Below are 22,847 nucleotides of genomic sequence, written 5' to 3' on the forward strand. Positions count from 1 at the left end.
TTGGACACATAGCTGAAATTAACTTTTATAACAAATCAAATTGATTTGACAGCTCTAGAGCCAGAAGGTCTGGGTTTTTATCCTGGATCCAAAACTTCTATGTGTGACCTTTAGCAATCACTTCATCTGAAAACTGGGGCTAATAATAACACTCAAAGGGTTGTTGAAAGGATGGAATTAGTTAATACAAGTAAAGTATTAAAAATAGTGCCCAGCACTTAATTAATGATCAGTAAATGTTAGCTAATAGATTAATATCATTAGCTACCATCACCTCTACCATTATAACTATGAAGGCTATAACTCTTAGATAATAGCTATTAACCATTTTAGTATATATCTACTGCTACCCAGAGGCCAAGATGAAGGAGTTTCAAGTAAGAAACTCCCATATGCATTATGCCAGAGCAATCATGGAATGTGGAACCCAAGCAGTTGGGGAAGTTTCTTTGTGTTAACCCTATTTGGTAACTTCTTGCCCTACCCCCAGTCCTATATATTTTTCTAGGCATTTTGGTGGTATGTTACTGTGAAAGGAGAGAATCGACACTGCAGGGAAGATAAACATCAAGATCTTACCTGCTCCCCAATAGGTCGGCTCCCTGCCCCAGCAGGGACCTGCGGTAGCTGCGAGGTGACAGCGTGGTGTGTTACATCAGAGCGGGAGCCAGCTCGACGCTGCAGGGATGGTCGTCTCAGAATCTGAGGTAGAAAAATGTGAAGAGACATATCTAATTATCTGACCCATATATATCCCCATTCAGCCTTGAACTGAAACTATCAACCCATATTACCAAAATCGTCATTAAAAAACTTCATATTCACGAGCCATCTTCAGAAAATTTATAAAATGAATGTTTTAAATTCATCATGTATCATATACTAACCTTCACAAGAAATAAGTTAATGTTTTATGTTTTTTCTAAGCAACATATACCAAAAGCATTTCTTGGAGTTCTTTACCCCATTGAAAGCTCAACTTATGAAATTTTTTGAAATCTAATAACATTTTATAAAGAGAAATAAAAAATATACAAAAGTTTACAATAAAGGGTATTTTCAGGCAAAAGTTCAATTCAAAGACAATCACGGCAGTTAAACCAATTGCAGTGGCTAAACACTTGGGAGTTCTGGATCATACTGCCTAAGCTTAGGCCTCCACTATTCTACTTAACTCTGATTAATCAGAGCAAATTTTTTCTTCTATGCTTCTATCTCATAGCTCTGTGTAAGGAATGATAATACACAGATTCAGCTTGCAAAACAGTAGGCACTAAAAAATTCTAAGTGAAAGAACCATGAAAATTATATTCTTAGGATAAATGCAGTTCTTCACACTCTCAAACCTGTTAAAACATTAGCATGTGACGTGGAATTTTTCAAATATAACCAACTTATTTTCTTTTAAAAGAGAATCATAAATGCTCAGATTAAAAGTGTTTTTCTTAATTAACCACATTTTTCATACTGGTGCCTTATTTCCTTGCTTCAAAGTTTAACCAGGACTTTTCCCTGCTTTTCCTCTCTTCATTTCAATTATTAACATCCTATTTTAGTTAAGAGAACGGGGGACTCTCTCTCTACCATAACCTCCTCGTATTCTTGGTCCTCCTGATTGTCATCTTCATTTTCATCATCTTCCTCATCTGGCTCAGGCAAGTCCTCATCATCATCTAGCTCAGCTAACAGAGTACTGGCCCGGCAGCTATCAAGGAAATCTAGAAAACAAAACCAACAACCTTACTCTCAACACAATTAACAAAGCATAACAAAGTTAACTTTGTGCATTGGTTTTACAAAACAAAGGTAAAATTCAAAAGGGACAAGTATAAAGACAACACTTAGTGATGGCTTATTCCACCACACATACCGAATGACTAACTTTGGTAAATAGTACAAGCATGGCAGAAAGCAAGGTGGAACAAAGGATGAGCATAAACTAAATCCGAATCTACAAAATTGTAATATAAAAAGTCAACAATATGGGCTATGTTAAAAAATAACAATCCTATAATCATTCTCTACATAAGTCACAGGAAGCATAACATGGTGGAAAGAGAACATTTTGGAGTTATTCGTTCTGTCAACAAATATCTACTGAGTACCTGCTAGGTGCCAAGAATTGTGTTGGGCCCCAGGTGTACATATAGTACTTGTAAACAAAAACAGACCTGGTCTGAGCATCTGTGAAGCTTACAGGGTAGGGAGGCATTTAAAAAGTAAACAAACGAATATATAAATACAAAATGTAGAAGATCTTATGAGGGAAAAGAACAGAATTAAGTCAATTAGAGATAGGTGGGCTTAGCTATGTGACCTGGCAGGTTACTACTTAAGGATATTGCCTATTTACTATGGAATAACGTATATACCATCTTTCATATTATCCATATTATCTAGCACATAAGGAAGTTCAATAAATTTGAATCCTTTCATCTCTCTCCTCCTTAGGATCTCTCCCCCGCACCCCTCAGCGAAGACTGTGTCAAATTTATATTGTCCCACATAATGAAGATGCTGACAAGCTGTTCTTCCCAAGAACTGAAAACAAAAAGAGAAATAACAGGACTAAAACAGGAATTTTTACTGAATCTATAAGGAAAAAAAGATTTCTATGGATAAAAAGATAGTACGTACTCTATATTTCAAAAGAACATCCAGAAGACAATGTATAATTATCTAGTAGAAACTTGGCACCTACACACCTCTGAACCAAATATATTTATTTAAGTCCAGTAATTACAATTACATAGGACTAAAAATTCAATGCCTTTTACTGGATAGCTAGTAGAAGAAAGAGGCCTGGTTTGTATTCAGTTAGTAACTAAGGTACACTTTTTTAACACTTTAATATTCTGAAATCAGAATGTCTTACAAGCAATGGCAAGTCATAGCTAAATTGGCAATACTTTTTTCCTTAGTGATATAAAATAATGGTGTCTCTATTTATAATTAATGGCATCTTAAATTTGATGAAACACATTACCCCTAACACATGTAAGATGCCATCCTGCAATTTAGGTAGTGGTTCTCAGGAACATGATGTGGTAGTAGACAAGATAAATCAATTCTACTTTTGGTTTACTTTTAAAGGAAAATCGTCTAACTTGTACATTGAAATTCCATCTCATATACAATTCACTGAATCAGAGATTTTTTCTACTCACTATCTTCCCTTTTTAATAGAGTTTACGAACATAAAAAAACCCTTCTTTATTTATTTCATGGATGTGATCATATCACAGAATCAAATTATGTCCCTTCAAAACGTAATGTAGCAAACATTTGCACATAGATAAATTATAAGACAGATGTTACTCTAATCCTCCATAGCTACACTCTTAAAGAGTCCTCCAGTTTTAGGAATGTAGAAAAGGAAATTTTAATCATCCAACAATAATTTTAAAAAGGCAACCAGTAGCCCTAACTCTTTAATATTCTTTCCCCATTAGAATAATCATAACCTTCTTAACCTTGATGTGATCAAGAACCAAAGCTTGAAGGTAACATCTTAACAAATAAGTAGGGAGGGACAAAGGGCCTCCATGAGAAAAAATAAAGTGGAAAATAGCTTGCTCAATGATTTAAAATACTTTGGTGTAATAATCATCATCATTTTGCTACATACAGTTAACAGATAAAGCATAAACAGAGAAACGTAATGATTTCCCTAAAACCAGAGAACATCAGATTCTTTTTTTTTTTTTTTTTTTTGAGAACGATTAGCCCTGTGCTAACATCTGCTGCCAATCCTCCTCTTTCTGCTGAGGAAGACTGACCCTGAGCTAACATCCCTGACCATCTTCCTCTACTTTGTATGTGGGATGCCAGCCACAGCATGGCTTGCCAAGCAGTGCCATGTCTGCACCCAGGATCTGAACCGACGAATCCCGGCCGCCGAAGTGGAACATGTGAACTTAAACACTGTGCCACTGGGGGGGCCTCTCAGATCCAATTCTTGATTGGAATAGGAGAGGCCACATTCTCAGAAAAAAGAAGAAAAATGTGTTAAATGAGGCATACATAAAATAGTACTATATATTATATATATGAATATTCTTGTATTTGAAACGCAAATGATTTTTTAAAAAGAACAGGCAGTGTAATCAAGGATGTATGGTAACAGGTATTCCAAAAGAAAAATGATGGAAGTGTAACCTTTTTGGAAGGCTATTCGGCAATTACTCATTTAGGAATTTACCCTAAGGAAATACATAAAAATACAATTCAAGGATGGTTATTCATAACAATGTTTATGGTAATGAAAAGCTGTAACTTAAATATCCAAAATGGAGAATTATTAAATAATTATCATACAGTCAAACAGCAGAATATCTGGCAGCCATTTCAAATATTGTAGAAACCCATTAAACAATGTGAAAATATTTTCACAGTGTACTAAGTGAAAAGAGCTGTCTGAAAAGAATATAATCCCTTTTTGTTAAAAAAAAAAGAACATATACATCAAATGCTATGTATCAAATGATAACAGTGGTTGTCTCTGGGAAGTGGGGGCTAAATGATTTTTATTTTCTTCTGTATTTTCTTTCTATAAAATGTTTTACTTTTCTAATAAGATAAAATGATTAGAAACATATTTTAATTGAATCAAATAGTTTTATCACTGGCTATAGCATGGAAGCCATGATGCTGTAACTGTAGACTTTCTAAGCAAAAATTAATTAATTTGAAAAATTCAAATGTTACCTAATTAAGAAATTATTTCCTTTTGGCTGGCCCCGTGGCCAAGTGGTTAAGTTTACGCGCTCCGCTTTGGTGGCCCAGGGTTCCATGGGTTTAAATCCTGGGCGCAGACACGGCACCACTCATCGGGTCATGCTGAGGTGGCATCCCACATGCCATAACTAGAAGGACCCACAACTAAAAAATATACAACTATGTACTGGGGGGATTTGGGGAGAAAAAGCAGAAAAAAAAAATGATTGGCAACGGTTGTTAGCTCAGGTACCAAACTTAAAAAAAAAAAAAAAAAGAATTTCCAAAGGACCTTGATAGTAGTTGTGGTACTGTGATTTATATTAAGAACTATGTATTTGGTCTTCATCTGTTCAGGCACTGAGCTCCTAAAACCCTTGGAATTTCCTAAGTGATATGAGCAATAAAGGTGTCTTTCGTTATTATTCATCAGCAGAGCTGTTTTAATGAGACTTTTGGAAAGCCTCTAATCTAAGGATGGGCTGGTTGTCAGTGGAACCAACCATAATGAGAGGGTTGGAACTTTCACCCCCAGACCTCTGGGGAGAGGGGCCAGATATTGAGTTCAGCCACCAATGGCCAATAAGTTAATCAATCATGCCTAAATCCTGAAGCCTCCAAAACACCCCAAAAGGATGAGGTTCAGAGGGCTTCCAGGATGGTGGACAGGAACACATCCACAGCCCGGGAGGGTCCCCAAACTCCAAGGGGACAGAAGCTCCTGTGCTTGGGACCCTTCCAGACTTCATCCTATGCAACTCTTCTGCCTGTTCCTGAGTTATATCCTTTTTACAATAAACCAGTAATCCAATAAATAAAATGTTTTCCTGAGTCCTGTGAGCTGCTCTGGCAAACTAACTGAACTCAATGAGGGGATTGTGGAAACCTTCGATTTACAGCCAGTCGGTCAGAAGCATAGATGACAACCTGGACTTGCAATTAGTGTCTGAAGGAAGGGGGTGGCAGTGTTGTGGAACTGAGCCTTTAACCTCTGGGATCTGAACTATCTCTAGGTATGTAGACAGTGTCAGAATTGAGTTCAATTGTAGGACAGTCAGCTGGTGTCTAAGAATCACTTGGTGTGGGGAAACTTCAAACACCTTTAGCTGTCAGAGGTTCCAGAAGTAAAGTATTCTGTGAGTAGAGGACTGAGAATAGAGGAGACACACAGGAATGCTGTTCCCTCACATTACAGTGTACAAGGACTATCGCTCTACAAAGCTTATTAGTCTAGTACACTTCTATTCTTCTCGGATAAAAGTGTCAAGTAGCTTACTATGATTCTAATGAAACTTCATTAGTGACAAAAGGCAAAAAAGGATGACACACAAGTTCTTAGATGTCTGTTTATAATCAGATTTCTTAACAGTCCCTCATATCACTCCATGGCTTTCATCTTATACAAGATGCCACATTTGTGAAAGAATAATTCTTTTTTTTTTTTTTTAAAGACTGGCACCTGAGCTAACAACTGTTGCCAATCTTCTCTTTTTTCCCGCTTTTTTCCGCCAAATCCGCCCAGCACATAGTTGTAAATTTTAGTTGTGGGTCCTTCTAGTTGTGGCATGTGAGATGCTGCCTCAACATGGCCTGATGAGCGGTGCCATGTCCACGCCCAGGATCTGAACCAGCGAAACCCTGGGCCACCAAAGCGAAGCGTGTGAACTTAGCCACTCGGCCACAGGGCTGGCCCCACTCTGTTTTTTGCTTTTTTTTTTTCTAAGGAAAACTGGCCCTGAGCTAACATCCATGCCTATCTTCTTCTACTTTATATGTGGGATGCCTGCCAAAGCATGGCTTGACAAGTGATGTGTAGGTCCACACCTGGGATCTGAACCAGCAAACCTCAGGTCACCGAAGCAGAAAGTTTGAACTTAACCACTGTGCCACCAGGCTTGGCTCCAGAATAATTCTTTTCTAATAAAAAATTAAAAACCCAGCAAAAAATGTAATAAAAACATCACTATACAAATATCGAAATATTTTAAACTATAACTTACCATATAAGGAATATTCTGCTTCCTGACCTGTGTCACTTTCACTGGAGGTTGACGTGAGGCTGGTAGTTAAAGTATTACTTAATGACTGACCAACCGATAAAACTGTTGTTGCTGTAGCTACATTGCTGCTGCTAGTAACACTGGATGTTGACATAGTCACTGTTGATGTAGTACCAGGTGTGGTCAAATTAGGGAAACTCTGAGCACCCATAAGAGGAGACGCTAAAGATAAAAATGAAGCGAATCAGTATATAAACTTTAGAAAAACTAGGTAGTATATTTAGAAAAAACAATGCAGTCATGCAACACTTTTAAAAGGCTGAAAAGCAACAACTTTGGGAACCCAACTGAAATCCAACTAAAAATTCTTATTTTTATTGCACTATTATTTTTCAAAAAATTAAGACTAACTTTTTAAAAAAGTGAAGCAATGAAATAATTCCCAATGATATTTTCCAAGGGAATTACTTTGACCCATTAGTAGCTTAAATTAGAATTAAATACCTTTGAGAAGCTAATATCAATTTAAGACCTACATAAAAGTTATACTAGTGTGATGCTCTGACGTCAACTGACTATGCTGATATTTAATAGTCATCGATTTCCTTATGCAACGCTACTTAATGACTTATCATAGAGGAGTGAAAAACAGAAGTGTGTTATTGTTTATCCTTTCAGAATAAGAAGTTCTTTATCACACCTGATCTGAATTCTATAAATATCACGATTCTAGAGAACTTAACTTCACGTTCCTGAAGTGCTAAAGTTGATGCAGTTGTATCTAACATGGTTAACGGTCTCATTAAAGACTGAGCCAGAACCCACTCAACAAGAAACCCTCCTTTGCATCCCTCAGAGTGGAAAAAGCATTGGGTTCCATAAGGAAAAGCTCACTTACTTGCTGTGCTCATCACATTCCTCCCCAAAGTATTAGTGTTGTTATCACTGCTGCTTCGGCTTAGATTCATGTTGTTCGTGGCATTAGTCCGTGCTATGTTTGCCACTCTCCTTACAAAACTCTCCAAGCTAGATGTTTCTCTTGAGGACAGGTTAGGTACACTTGCACTAGAGCTCATAGGGGCCCCAGCAGCCAACAAAGAACTCACAGACAGTCTGTTACTTGCTGAAGAGCTAAGGGGTCGTTGTGAAGCTGCTTCTTTATTAGTCAACTCAGATACTGAACTAACATCAGGAGAACTAACACTAACAATTCCCATGGATATTGCACTAGACTCCCCAGGAGTACGAACAGAACTATCAGGGCCTAACTTTCTTTCAGCATTTTCACTTCCCGTTTCCGCTGTTAAGGTGCTGGTGCTTGCACTGGAAGATGACCCTACTTCTGTTTGAGGGATGTTTTCAGCAGATGAAAGAACAACAATTGGTTCATGGACATCAGCTCCTGAAACTATACTGTGTTCCATTACAATTTCTGATCTCCGTTCCGTTTTGGTCGAACCCAAGCTGATGTCGCTGCTACTGGCCACGCTACACACAGAACTGCTGCTTCCTTTTCTACTTGAGGAGCCTGCAGCAGCAGATGTCTTGTCTGGACAGTTGTTTTTCACCAAGCTGCTCCATGATTGCGTTGTGCCTGAAACAGTGGATGAAACAGGTTTGGGTGATGCCACTGTATCAGGGTCGTACCCTGGTGCAAGCTTGAGGTCAAATTTTCCTTCTGCGCCCATACGGTAAGAGTTTGAGCCACCAGCATCCCAGGTGACATCAATCCAGCCTGGAAAGGGACAGGAGTTTGTGAGACCCAGCAGAAAGCAGACAGGAGCGTGTCAGACAGTAGCTCCACAATACGGGATCAGCTTTTCATCAGTGCTGTACTTCTTTTCTACAGTCATTTAAGGTCTGCTAAATAAAATTAAGTTCTTCTTTTATTTCTCTTATTTCTGCACTGTTTGCTTTGATGATATTTAAAAACAATGTAAGGGTCATGTTTACATCTATTGGGGTATCTTTTAAGAGGAAGAACTGTTAAAAATTGTAAAAAGTTATACAAATGGTAAATACTGGAACTTTAGCAAGTATAGATGAAATCTAAATAAAAAGTATTTTAGTTGCTAAATATGATTATGTGGTCAAATGCTCTTTATAGAAAAAAGTGCTGGCTTACGATTAATTTCTAAGTTTGGGCTAAATCCTATAATTGTCAGACAAAATATTCATATATCTCCATAGAAATTTTAGGTCACTAGCTCAAATAACACTAAGTTAGCATTTCGGTTGTGTTCTCAAAGTTCAGTGGTTACTTGGTTCTCTTATGATTAAGTTTAATAAAGTCGAATAAACACAGAAAATTCTAAAACAAAATTTTAAAAGTATGCTAAGCTCTTTTATTAGAACCTATATGCTAAAGCTAATAATGTGTGAAGAACTAATGAGGACACTGCTATTCAATCTATATTTACTCATACCTGGAAAATGACACTTACTCTTTTTTAAAAATGGTAATTAACTTCCAAAACCAATAAAACAAACTGCTTATTAGAAATGAAATTAATAGAAATTTTACAATCTTATTTTAGTGTTATAAGCTAACTACTTCAGGGAAAAATACAACATATACAAATAGAATGTCTAAAGTATAACAAGTCTTTGCAGAGTTTGAAAGTACTTTACCCACACACGCACGTACTCCCATGCACACGCATGTGTGCACACACAGGCCAAGATCAGATTATGTTTATGATGAGGCTCAGAGGGGTATAAGTAATACTGAATTACCTGTGGGGATTATCTGCATATAAGTTCTCTGAGAGGAAAACTGCCCCAAATCTACATAATCTAGTTTAGATGAGTTTTCAATTGCCTTAATTTATTCTGTATGCTGAAATAACCTCTGAAGAAACAATATTTAACTACCTCTTCTGCAACATGGAAAAGTGTGAGAAAGGACAGGTCAAAAACATATCCCAATCCCAAATAAAAATAACATTTGCATTGCATGAATTGGTCCAAAAATACACTGATAACTTATTTCATAGCACTTATCAAAATATGTAACTGAATGTTTATCTGTTTCACCCAGAAGGCAGAGAGGATCACACCTTTTTGCTGTGTATACCTGAAGTCTAACAAAGTGCCTTTACATAGTAGGCACTCATATTTGTGGAATAAATGAAAAAAATGGATATTCCTGCCACCACATAGTTCCTCTAGAAAGGAAAGAGATATTTAATTGATATAAGGTGGAAAAATAATTTTAAAATGTACATCGTTCATATTAGGCTTGAGAATGTGTTGAAACTGATATCTAAGGGGAACTAAGAAAGAGTGCATACGTACTATCCATAAGTGTAAAGGTACAAAACTCTGAACTCCTCCTATGCCGGAAAAATAGATAAAAAGACAAACAGAGTTAATAATAACTATCCATTATTAGAAATGGGTGGCGTAAGCATTTGAAAGCTAAGAATCCTCTCTGACATAAAGGTTTCAAGGTGTGATTTAACAGGAATGGCCATCTTGGTCAGCTAAAACTCTGAATCTCTACACTTGCCAAATCAGCAAAAATAAGCCTTTCTTATATGTTAAATTCTAAAATTAAGGTTCCAATTTTCCTATGTGTTGCTTCAGGTGACGCCAGCCTGAGAAAAATGAACTGCATTCACATATTCCTAACTAGCCCACACACTTAAAAGGCAAAACAATCAATTTAGGGGAAAGAGAAATTTTGGCAGTTATATGCATGCTCACTCACTGTAAACCTGGTATGATGACAACTGATTTGCAATTAGGGTATGACTATCGAGAAAGGCATTTGGTGGTGAGGTAATTCAAGGAATAGAATCTTAAAAGCAATAAAATCAAAGTACTTGTTTAAGTAAACAAATGCCTTTATTACATAGAACATGAATATATTAAGATATTAAATGTTAGTATTCTCCTAAGCACTATCACTTTTTTTATAGTTCCTTAAATATTTGGTGTAAATTGAGAATTTGAACATTTTACTCTTCTTTTTGTTTTTAATGCCAGGCGAAATTCATAAGAACCCTCTACTGGTCAGGCAAATTATCCACTAATAAATCAGCCTTTTAAATTATAAGAAAAAAATTAGCCACTATAGTCGCTTCTGGGACTTAATGGAAGCATTTATTAAGTGGGTATGAACTTCCCTAAAATCTACAGCACCAAAGGTTAAAATTGAACTTGATTTAAACAATAGCTCTCATAAAACAAGAAAGTTTAAAATCCCAAAGAAAAGCTGGTAGACTGAGAAACATTGTGAAATATCTTATAATCTACTAATAAATGAAGAGGCTATGATTCTTGTTCAATGCTTTATTAAAAAATAGTAACTAAAAATGTTAATGCTTTTTCTTCTATGTGACTTAGAGTAAAAAAATTCTTGCCTGATTCCTGTCAGGATAACAAGATGAAAAAAAGCATAAGAAATTAAGATAAAGAACAATGGAAACTTATGAATAATAAACTAATTTTGCAAAAACAGCAACAAAATATGTCTTGAGGGTATTCAACTTACACTAGCTTATTAATCACTTTAAAATATTAGCAATAAGTTTAGAGTCAAAACTTAAAAATTTTCAATTTTCCCTTCTTTCTAAATAAATGATTTTTCCATTTTTAATGTAAAACCAATACGTCAGTTCTTCTACATAATGCTGGGACATTTATACAATTTATAAATTATCCCAAAATAACCAAAGAAGAATACTTTGTTATTTAAGTAGCTGATTTCCACACTATAAAGTCTAAGCACCTACTCACCATTATGCAGTTCTCCTGTGACGGTGCCTTCTCCCTGGGGGCTGCCATCCTGATCTCGCCATTTCCAGTCAAGGCCTCTGATCACACGAGCGCCTGGAACCATGTATTTCAGAACCTGGGAGCGTACTAGACGTCTCTGTCTTCTAAGATTGGCTTCTGCTTCCTTAGCTGCTTTTCCTGTAAGGGAGAAATTAGGGAAATATAAACAAAATCACTTTTTACAAATATAATTGCTTCGGTAAGTTAGAAAAACCTACTACCATCTCTTTACCTAGCTGATCTTCACATACTCCATTTACAGTGCCATAAAGTTCGAATCCAGAGAGTGAGAGGTAGTGGGTTTGTCCACTAGCATTCTTCCCCATCTGTTTAATTCTCACATGTCGCCACCCCTGTTTCTCATCCTTTGGTGGATCAAGAGGCCAGGTTGCTGTTGATCTGTGAATGGGTGAAGGGAAAAGATTGTGTAATGTTTCAAAACAGATGAAAAAGATGTTTAAGGTGGGGAAGATATTTTACATAATAGAGAACTAGAGAAAAAATAAACTAACTTTCATATTCAGTCAATAGTTCATTACACAAGAATCAAGAAATCAAAGGAGAAAAACAAAAAATCAGTTAAAAATGAAACATTAAGGGGCCAGCTGCATGGCATAGTGATTAAGTTTGGTGCACTCTGCTTCGGTTGCCCAGGTTCGTGGGTTCGGATCCTGGGAGCAGATCTACACCACTTGTCAGCCATGCTGTGGTGGCGACTCACATATAAATTGAATTGGAGGAAGATTGCTAAAATGTTAGCTCAGGGCTAATCTTCCTCAAGCAAAAAAAAAAAAAAAGAAAGAAAGAAAGAAGAGTAAGACTGTTAACAAATGTCGGCTCAGGGCTAATATTACTCAGAAAAAAAATGAAATGTTAAAATGTATACTATTAGTTTGACTCATAACATTAAATGATTTATGATTAATAAAATCCAAAGAAATGAGACTGGAACTTTTATGAATAATATACTTTTATGGTGAAAACAATTTTAAATTCTTGCAAAGTTTTAAATATATTAAATATTAAATTTCAAAGTTGAAAATATTACCTATTAATCCTAATGTTAAGAAGCTACTTCCGTACTACATCAAATGCAAAGTAATTTAACTCCATACTCTATCTACCCCTCAGAATGTGCCACAATGGACAATTAAAACATTAAAATTAAATTTTTTAGAAATATAATACCAACTTTCTGTCTTTAAAAAAAAATATATGATCAATATATAAAATATAGGAAAAGAGATACATAAAAATAAGAAAAATTTAAAAGTCAGCCATAATTCCATAACCAGTAATAGCCACTATTAATATGTTGAACATTCACATATATCATGTGAATAGATGGATAGTTTAGTTAAAAGCTAATTCCATTTCCTTTTGGTTTTTATTATTATGCTATATATATACACATATAGCCATATATCAATTTCTTTTCAAATGAATAAGCTCAGCTTTCTACTCATGTTTAATGTAAAGTTTTTGACAAAGTTCTGGTAAAGTCAGTATTTCAAAGTTTTAGTACCTAAATTATAGTATCAAGTGATGTTTTAGAAAGAAAATCTTGCTTCAATATCTCACAAAGAAGGGAGCTCTAAGGGTATACAATTACAAAAATAAACAAAGCTCTTTATTGAGTTTTCCAATTTGCAAAGACTCCTCAACTAACCCTGGTTCATTGAGACTGCAGTCATCAACATGGGTATACAAAGAAGTCCAGTTCTGTCCATCTTTGGATACCTGGAAAACCCAATTTCTCAGTGCAGACCTTCCATAACCACGAGCATGACGAAGTGTATATGCTGATGGTATCACCCAAAGACCCAGATCTATGGCAAACCAGGCATTCTTATCATCATTGCTATGACAATTTAAAGCTGAATTATCACGACTTAATATATCTTCTAAGCGACCATAAGGTAGATTTCTCCCTTCTGATGATGTTACAACTACGAGTCCATAAGCAGCTGGATTTACCCATTCATATGCAGTTCTACAAAAAAAAAAGAAAAATTAGCAGTTAACACTACCAAAATAACTGCATTTTTTCATTTTAGCTTTTCTTCCCACATAAAATTAATTTAAAAAATTTTACAATTAAGATTTTTTCCCTCATAAACAGTAATTTGGACAGTCTTAAATTTTATAAGACATCAAGTTCCTTAAACTGGAGGATACTCAAATTTTATTCTACTACCTAGAATTCTTTTTCCAGGTGAATGTTTTCACTTTACATTAAATAGAATGACTTACTTGGCATTTGTCCCAATCCAGTAAATGATTCCATTCTCATCAAAATCATGCTGGTGCCGAAATATAAAATTTTGGCCTTCTCTTAATTTTCGAACAAAAACAAATGAAGATCGGTCAAAATCATACCACTGCTTTGCTACCTAAACCAAATAAAATACAGAAAACACTCACCTTAAAAATGCTATTTTCAAACATATCGCCCACTTTTTCCCTATGCCTTTAAGGTGAATTGTTTTATTGTAACAAATACTCATTAAGAAGTATTTGGGGGTGGGGCTGGCCCCATGACGGAGTGGTTAAGTTTGCGCACTCGGCTTCAGCAGCCCAGGGTTTTGCTGGTTCGAGTCCTGGGCTCGGACATGGAACCGCTCATTAAGCCACGCTGAGGCGGCATCCCGCATGCCACAACTAGAAGGACCCACGACTAAAAATACACAACTATGTACCAGGGGGCTTTGGGAGAAAAAGGAAAAAAAAAATAAAATCTTTGAAAAGCAAAAAAGCAGCATTTGGGGAAAAAGTCCCAGAAAAATAGAAATTTTGACAACCAAAGTACCCCATTATTAACATCATAGAATATTTGTTCAGTCTATTATTTCGATAGGATAAAACAAAGTCTTGATCATATTGTACAAACACATTTTTTCCCTACTCAGTCATCAGACATTTTATCAGCTATGTAATATTCAAATTAATGGAAACAATAATCAACTTGATATTGTTCTTGATTGGCATTAAGGTTTTGTTCACTATTTTAGCATTACAAATAACCATAATAAACATCTTTATGAAGACACCATTTATAGTGTACAGGTACATCTCATTTTATTGTGCTTCACTTTATTGCATGTTGCAGATATTGTGGGGTTTTTTTTTCTGCTTTTCTCCTCCCCAAAGAGCCCTAGTACATAGTTGTATATTTTAGTTGTGGGTCCTTCTAGTTTTGGTATGTAGGACACCGTCTCAACATGGCCTGATGAGCGGTGCCACGTCCACGCCAAGGATCCGAACCAGTGACACCCTCAGCTGCCACAGCAGAGCGCATGAACTTAACCACTCGGCCATGGGGCCGGCCCCCAGATATTGCGTTTTTTACAAGACCCTCCAACAGCAAAAAGATTACGACTTACTGAAGGCTCATCTGATAGCATTTTTTTTAGCAATAGTTTTTTTACTTAAGGTATGTACATTGTTTTTGTACATTTCTTTTAGACATATTGCCATCACACACACAACAGACTACAGTATAGTGTAAACATAACTTTTATATGCACTGGGAAACCAAAAAGTTCATGTGATTTGCTTTACTGTGATATTAACTTTACTGCAGTGGTCTGGAACTGAACCTACAGTATCTCCGAGATACACCTGTATAAAGATTATTTGCTTAGAATAGATTCCTAAAAATAGAATTGCTAAATCAAACTGTATTACCATAATTCTGGATACATACTGCTCAAAATACTTTTCTAAAGGGCTAAACCATAGCAGAGAATGCTTATTTCACGATGTCACTGCCAAAAGCTCACCATTTTTAAGAGATACTGTTCCAGAGATTCAACAGTAGCTAATGGCTCCATCTTCAACATCCTGCCCGTCCTGTCTATCAATGCGGTTTCACCAGGTGCACGTTCCAACCGAAATCTTAATCTTCTCGTAAGTATCTACACAGAAATGATCAAAATGCTTCAGAAAATACCTTGCTTTTTTCTTAGAATTGTAAAAATGAGACATGTTATATGAACACAGTAATTGAGACTTATAAAGTATAACCATAAGGGAAGTATCAGTGTTGGTCTTCTATTAAGCGGTTGCTCCTTTTTAAAAAATGTCCACTGGACAAGTGATATTGGCTTTCAAAAAAGAAAAAAAGTTTACTTAGAATTTCTAAATAACTTCAAATACACACGGTTTAAATAAAATTATAATAAAGCATTTCCAAAGAAATATTACATCTCTAACTTATAACTCACAATTTGCCAGGTAAGTTATGAAAATTAGCTAATTAACTTATTCCTTTAAAGCTAAAATATATAAAATAACCTATGGCTAATAAACTTAAAAAAATTCAAGATAGCTTCGAATCCAGTATGTTTTAGTAAGCAACAAGTACAAGACTAGTAATTTTAGGTAGCTTCATTTCTGGAGAAATCTTAACTAACTCGTACAGACACAAAATTGAATGTTCATATGTGCATTTGGGTAGCATTTTAGACTGCAAAATCACCAGAGGGCACATTCCTGGCCTTCTTTGTGTCTTGCACAGTCTCCTGAAATGAGAAGTGTGTAATAAAAGATTTTGGTGCTCCTAGGACTGTAAAAGCAGGAGAATTTCCAGTCTTTGAGACCTATCTCTACTACTTTATTCACATATCAAGGATAAAGACTTAAAAGGGATGGACGTGGGGCTGGCCTGGTGGCACAGCAGTTAAGTTCACACGTTCTGCTTCGGCAGTTTGGGGTTCGCTGGTTTGGATCCCAGGTGCAGACATGGCACCACTCATCAGGCCATGCTGTGGCAGGCATCCCACATATAAAATAGAGGAAGATGGGCACAGATGTTAGCTCAGGGCCAGTCTTCCTCAGCAAAAAGAGGACGATTGGCAGCAGATGTTAGCTCAGGGCTAATCTTCCTCAAAAAAAAAAAGGAAAAGAAACGGATGGACAAAAACATCCCCTTGCTCCTTTTTGTATTATTCTGTTTGAAATAAACACAAAGTAGATCTCTACATCTTGTTTAATATATGTACAATGTCAGGAGCACTAACTATATTGTAATTTCCTGTACAAGCTCTCTAGTCTGGGAATCCAGTGGCTTTGGTAACACCACTGAGTTCTTGGGGATATGGCAAGTTTTTACCTTGATTAGGCGATGTTTTGGCAAATATAGATTCTCAGTCATTTATTAAAGGCTACACTTAAAAGGAACAATTCCATGTAGTGGAATGCAGGATAGGTTGGATAAAGGCAAGATCTGCTAGGAAATATTAAAGTAACCCACAGATGATGTGATAAAGATCTGGATTTGGATATTAGCAGTAGGAGTATTTGTTTTCTCTGTTCATATCTGGATCCCAGCTGCTAACAAAAGAATAATTGAATAAATAAATGAGAAGGTCAACCAAATAACATTTAGGATGAAAACAGGCTTATTATAAAACCATATGATAATGAGAGATTTCTGGAAGGATCAATAGGAACAGCTAAAGCCATCTGGTTCTAATCAATGACATACAGAAAGCAAGAAAAAAAAATTGTGCTTAAAATATTTTTACATTTTCTCCCATGTTGATATTTCAAACAGAGATGAAGGGACTTAATTCATAATTCTAGAACAAAAGGAGCCTTTTTTCTGCTTTTTCCACTGATAAAGTGTCTTTCCACTTACAATCTACAAAATACGATTTACTACTTACGATAACTATTTACTGAAAGTCCACAGTGATTTGATTAAACAAAAAAGAATTGAAATATCAATATATTCAACAGTCATTTGAAAAAAAAAAAACAATCAAATGGCATCAGGGTTGGTGTCTTTAACCATTATGCAGAATTGTTACTTAATACAATACGAAAGGAAAGTTTTTGTTTTTAAGAAAAGTATAAGACTGCTTCTAAATGCACTGGCAATAGCGACTGCATTTTTATGGTTACCTGGAGGTTATATGTGGATCCTGGAGTATCATACAAATGAAGAGGTAGACGTTCAATAGATTCTAATACAGCTATTAACTTTCGAATTAATGCAACTGCTGGTCGACTGTGAACAAAACAATAATTGTTAAGAACTTTATGTAGTTTCATGCAAAAGTTCATACAGAAACTACAGTGACTAACTTCATATAGACCCTTACTACGAGCACAAAGAGAAATTTAATTTTGTATAAGATCACATCTAGGGGCTGGCCCCGTGGCCGAGTGGTTAAGTTCGCGCGCTCCGCTGCAGGCGGCCCAGTGTTTCGTTGGTTCGAATCCTGGGCGCAGACATGGCACTGCTCATCAAACCACGCTGAGGCAGCGTCCCACATGCCACAACTAGAAGGACCCACAACGAAGAATACACAACTATGTACTGGGGGGCTTTGGGGAGAAAAAGGGAAAAAAATAAAATCTTTAAAAAAAAAAAAATAAGATCACATCTAAGTGAGCAAAGATACTCTCATAATTCAATTTCCTTCACTTAAGAATGAACTATTTTTTTCTTATAAAACTTTTATAAATTGCATTCAAAGTATATGTATAATTTATTTTTTAAAGCTTAACTTTATTATATAATATTTGATACATATAAAAGAATATACAAAACAGCAAAGTTTTTTGGTCTTTTAAAGATTTTATTTTTCCTTTTTCTCCCAAAGCCCTCCGGTACAGTTGTCTGTTTTTACTTGTGGGTCCTTCTAGTTGTGGCATGTGGGATGCTGCCTCAGCGTGGCCCGATGAGCAGTGCCATGTCCGCACCCAGAATTCGAACCAGTGAAACCCTGGGCCGCTGAAGCGGGGTGTGCGAACTTAACCACTCAGCCACGGGGCTGGCCCCAAAACAGCAAAGTTTTGAAAATAATACTATTTGTTGGCAAGGCAACAGTGGTGTAATGCTTCTGGAAAACAATTTGAATCAAAAACCTTTAAAAATTACCTATAACCTTTAACTCAGTATTATCACTTAAAGGAATTTATGTAAAAACATATTTCCCTTGAGAGAAATATATTTTAGTGTTAGTAATAATTTACAAAGAGCTACAATGTTTAATATAGTAATATTTGAATAAATTATACATCCATAAAATAAGGCATTTTGTTTTACATTTATAATTATTTTAAAATGTAATGCACTCATCTAAAATGGTATTTAAAATTAATGAAATTAATTGAATTTCATTTATTATTTTAAAAGTTATTTATTATTACACAGTCAAAAGTAAATAAAATAGTAAAATGAACTTTGAATGAACCCATGACCCAGCTTCAGCTATTGTCTACTAATGGCCAATCGACTTCTTTCTACATCTCCACCTATTTCTCTCCTTCCCATGTTATTTTGAAGAAATTGCCAGAGAACGCATCATTTCATCCAGAGTATATTTTGAGTACGTATCTCTACAAAAGAATTCTTTTAAAAAAATCATACCATTATGACAATTAAAAAGGAAGTAACAACTATTACTTAATATCAAATATTTACTCAGTGTTCAAATTTCCAGTTGTGTCTTAAAGAGGTATCCAATAAACTAAGTGGTCAGCTGCGTTCCCAGGAGATGTAATTTTTCTTTTATTTTATTAGATTAAAAATGCTTTAAAAATATTTTTTATTATACATTTATAATATAAGCTACTTCCTTATTGAATAGAAAAGCTCCTATTTTGTGTATAAATACTATATTAGACTCTATCTTAAAGGAAGTACACCAGCTTGCAAACACTGCAAACATCAAATTAAAACAAATTTGTGGATTTACCTTTCTTCGTCTTCATTTTCACTAAAGGCTGTCTTAAAAACATTTATTCTTTCTACCAGCTGACTACAATCTTGTTTCATATCTAAATCCACGGTCTAAAGAAAACAGAAAAGAAAATATAGAAAGAAAAAAACTTTAAGGCTGTTATTGAAATTTATCAAAAACATGCCGCAAAGATGAATATTAGCATATTATTACAAAATGAGCAACACAGTCTAAGTGAAATCATCAATTTCTCTCAATTAAAAACTCTTTTTACCATATGACTTAGTAGACCACGGCTAACATCTACATAGATTTTTTTTTCCTTCTTCAATGTTATTATGGAGTAGCAATTACACTGTTAAATCAGTTTTTCCCAAAGTATAGAATGTGAGGTGATTTCAGATTATTTATGAATGAACACTTTGCATTTTAACCGTACTATTTACTTTAACTAGTATTAGAAAAAATATAATGGGATATTAAAACAATGATTTCATAGATATTACAAAGTGATATGTGATAATCCCTATAATTTTAACAAATGGGAATAAATGCAAATGGTAAAATTGATGAAGGAAATGTGAGACATTGAAAAAGCGAATCTTAAGAGTATATCACCACATACAACGATTAAGAAAGAAAAATTAAAATGGCAGAACTGAAATGGGGAGAAAATTTTCACTTTTTTCTACTTTCATTAGAATGTTAGAATGAGTATGTATCTTTCATTAAAATAAAGAAAAATTTTTATCACAATGAAGATATTAAAGGTAGACTAAATGGAAGAAAAATATAAGGTTATTAGCAAATACTTGTCAAATAGTCACATAAACTTCCTAAACTCGTTGCTCATAAATTAATTTTATGCAAATAATTTAGGTACGTAAGAAGGTCTATAGACTAACTCCATTTTATGTAAGTTAAGAGGAAATCAGAGCAGTGAATAACATTAAATCTGAGGCTAAAGTAAGTGTTTTGTTCAACAAAATCTTGAACAAACTATAACTGGGTAACTCAAAAATCATAAACAGACAATTCTTTCAACTAGCTCAAACTAATGACTCAACTTAAAGGAAAGACTGGAGAAATTATAAATATTAACATTTATTACTTAGTTTTTCAATATTTTTTGACAAAGTAATATCGCTCAGCCAAATGTACAGCTACAAATTATTTCTAAAACTATATACTTTGTTCTGTACTATTGCATAAACTTACATTGTTTAAAACAGTAAGAAGAGCTTGCACCAAGCCACTACTGCACATTTCGTATGGTGAAATTGTGTTTTCATCCTTCAAAAGTACAATTAGATTTTCTAAAGCTGTCTTCATTAAATCTCTCCAAGTGTTCTCACTCTCAATACACTAAAAGAAAAAAATGTTTTTAATGCAAAAATAAACAAACAAGTCTCAATTCACTTAATTTATCAGAACATCATTGTAACTGGATAATAAACAAGATTAAGAGGTTCAAGTCTTTAATGCAAATTATTTCTACCAGCGTCAGCAAACATTTTTGTAAAGGGCTGATTGTAAATATCTTAGGCTTTACAGGCCATGTCGCCCCGTCACACCTATTCAACTCTGCCGCTGTAGCCACCAAAGTAGTCAAAGACAATGTGTAAATGAATGAGCATGGCTATGAGCAATAAAACTATTTATGGACACTAACATTACATTTTCACTTATCATGCAATATTACTCTTACTTTTGATTTGCTTTCAACCATTTAAAAATGTAGAAAGCAGTCGTATTTCACAAAGCCATACAAAATAGATAGCAGGTCAAATTTAGCATGTGGGTGATATTTGCTGACCCCTCATCAATACCCAGAATATAAAGGATAAAGGGGAAAAACTAAACCAAGATCACAGTGTGTCATAAAATACAGAGGCTAACATACTTGTCTATTTGTATGAAGTTCCCAAGAGGACTCTAACTGAGTTGCTATGTTTCTGAGCGTTACCACTACTCCACGAGGCATGCTTTCTACAGCTTTAAAGTGGTCATCATATAAATCTCGAGCCATGGTTCGTACCTACCAAAATAGAAAAACCAAAGGTGAATTTTCACTACAATTAATAATTTCACCAAATTTTTCCTTTTACATACACACAACACATACATATATAAATGTACCTTTTAGAATTAAGATATTTATGCCATTATCAACTTCCAAAAAATGTCACTACTTCTATTCATATATATCAAAAGGTTAAATGGCTGAGAAAGTACTCTAGTAGATTTTAGCAGTGCTAAATAAAAGAACTCATAATTTTAATTTTTGGTTATGCAAATTTGTATTCATACACCAAATGGAAGTTTATTTCATTTAAACAAAATTTAACCTGCCAAAAATTAACTCTGCTCTTTTTTTTATAAAAGCAATCTGCTTATGGTGAACCAATTAGAAAATACAAGTAAGCAAAAAAAAAGAAAATTAAGCCACCTATAATTCCATCAACCAAAGTTGAATCCTTTAACATTATGGGGTGTACTTTAGGGTTTATGTCTTTTTTCTATTTATATTATTCACACAAAGTATACATAATGCTCATATATTTACAAACTTCATCATGAGAAGGAATGTTTATGATCAGTTTGGTTACTAATTCTCTCTTATTTAAGTTAAATTAATGTTATTTGAGAGAATAACCCATACATGTCCTAGGCTTGGATCTGATGAAATTTAGTAGCTAATACTCTCTAAAAAGATATGCTTAAATAATGTAAATTTAGGCGTTACGCAATTTCATTTAAAGCACAAACTAATCTAGCATAACCCTAATGTAACAGAAAAACATTCACTCCCTAAATGAATTAATAATCTCTCTCCAATCTATTTTGGTATATCATTCAGAATTAAAAGATAAGTAAGTTCTGGATATTAGACAACATTGAAGAAACTATCCCTCTATAAAACAGTATTAATAAATAAAACTGAGGTTAAAACAGTTAAAATTATTTTTACCTAAAATTAGTATATTTTGACACTATTGCTTTCATACACAAAAGAATAGCCACATGGTTACTGAGTTACTACTGATTTCAAGAAAGTGAATCAATAATCATATTTTTTTTTAAAATACGAAAATATAGGATTGAGACTGCGTTTCTTTGATTTTTTTTTTTTGAGGAACGTTAGCCCGTTTCTTTGATTTACTTTTCTTCTGTGTTGTGAAAATTCATGACACTGTGAGTTGGTCTATATTTGGTAGGTAACAGAACATATTAGGTGTTCCAAGAAACTCCTGTGATGGCAGCGTGGTAGCTTTACAAAGAATTACAGTCGATCCTCATTATCTGAGAATTCTATGTTCGCAAATTCACTCCTATGATTTATTTGTAATCCCTCAGATAATCCTTGTAGGGCTTTCCCAGTCAATTGTAGGCATGCACAACACAACGAAAACTTTGAGATGCTTCATGTGCATGTTCCCAGGTGAGGTCAAACAAGGTAACACTCTACCTTCTTGTTTTAGCTTTCATACTATAAACACGTGTCCTTTTCACAGTCTATTTTGTGCCATGTTTTTCACATTTTTGTGCTTTTTTGTTGGTGACTTCACAGTTTAAAATGGCCCCCCGATAACTGGGCAAAATTTGATCTACAAGATCTAAAGAAAAAGAGACTTATTTTTTACTGTAAAATGGC

At 34.8% G+C, this 22,847-nt stretch overlaps 1 protein-coding gene across 10 annotated transcripts in view; it reads right to left on the bottom strand.

The window, feature by feature from the left end:
* The window catches only part of HECTD1 (HECT domain E3 ubiquitin protein ligase 1), an 88,244-nt gene that overhangs the window by 15,796 nt on the left and 49,601 nt on the right, over nt 1–22,847 (bottom strand). For 2 of the 10 annotated variants that reach the window (XM_070504194.1, XM_014857348.3), the window contains exons 16-28: nt 21,096–21,230; nt 20,411–20,557; nt 19,208–19,302; nt 17,406–17,511; nt 15,281–15,415; nt 13,752–13,891; nt 13,168–13,491; nt 11,731–11,897; nt 11,460–11,636; nt 7,615–8,310; nt 6,717–6,938; nt 1,585–1,718; nt 580–702 (exon numbers count right to left, since the gene is read on the bottom strand). In XM_070504194.1, the coding sequence (XP_070360295.1) occupies nt 580–702; nt 1,585–1,718; nt 6,717–6,938; nt 7,615–8,310; nt 11,460–11,636; nt 11,731–11,897; nt 13,168–13,491; nt 13,752–13,891; nt 15,281–15,415; nt 17,406–17,511; nt 19,208–19,302; nt 20,411–20,557; nt 21,096–21,230 (2,601 nt within the window). Of the gene's footprint in view, nt 1–579; nt 703–1,584; nt 1,719–6,716; nt 6,939–7,614; nt 8,452–11,459; nt 11,637–11,730; nt 11,898–13,167; nt 13,492–13,751; nt 13,892–15,280; nt 15,416–17,405; nt 17,512–19,207; nt 19,303–20,410; nt 20,558–21,095; nt 21,231–22,847 lie in introns of all 10 variants that reach the window. The other 8 variants (XM_070504193.1, XM_014857341.3, XM_014857358.3 and 5 more) reach the window with 5 other exon arrangements.

The sequence above is a fragment of the Equus asinus genome, chromosome 2 (genome assembly GCF_041296235.1).
Source record: "Equus asinus isolate D_3611 breed Donkey chromosome 2, EquAss-T2T_v2, whole genome shotgun sequence".
NCBI lineage: Eukaryota > Metazoa > Chordata > Mammalia > Perissodactyla > Equidae > Equus > Equus asinus.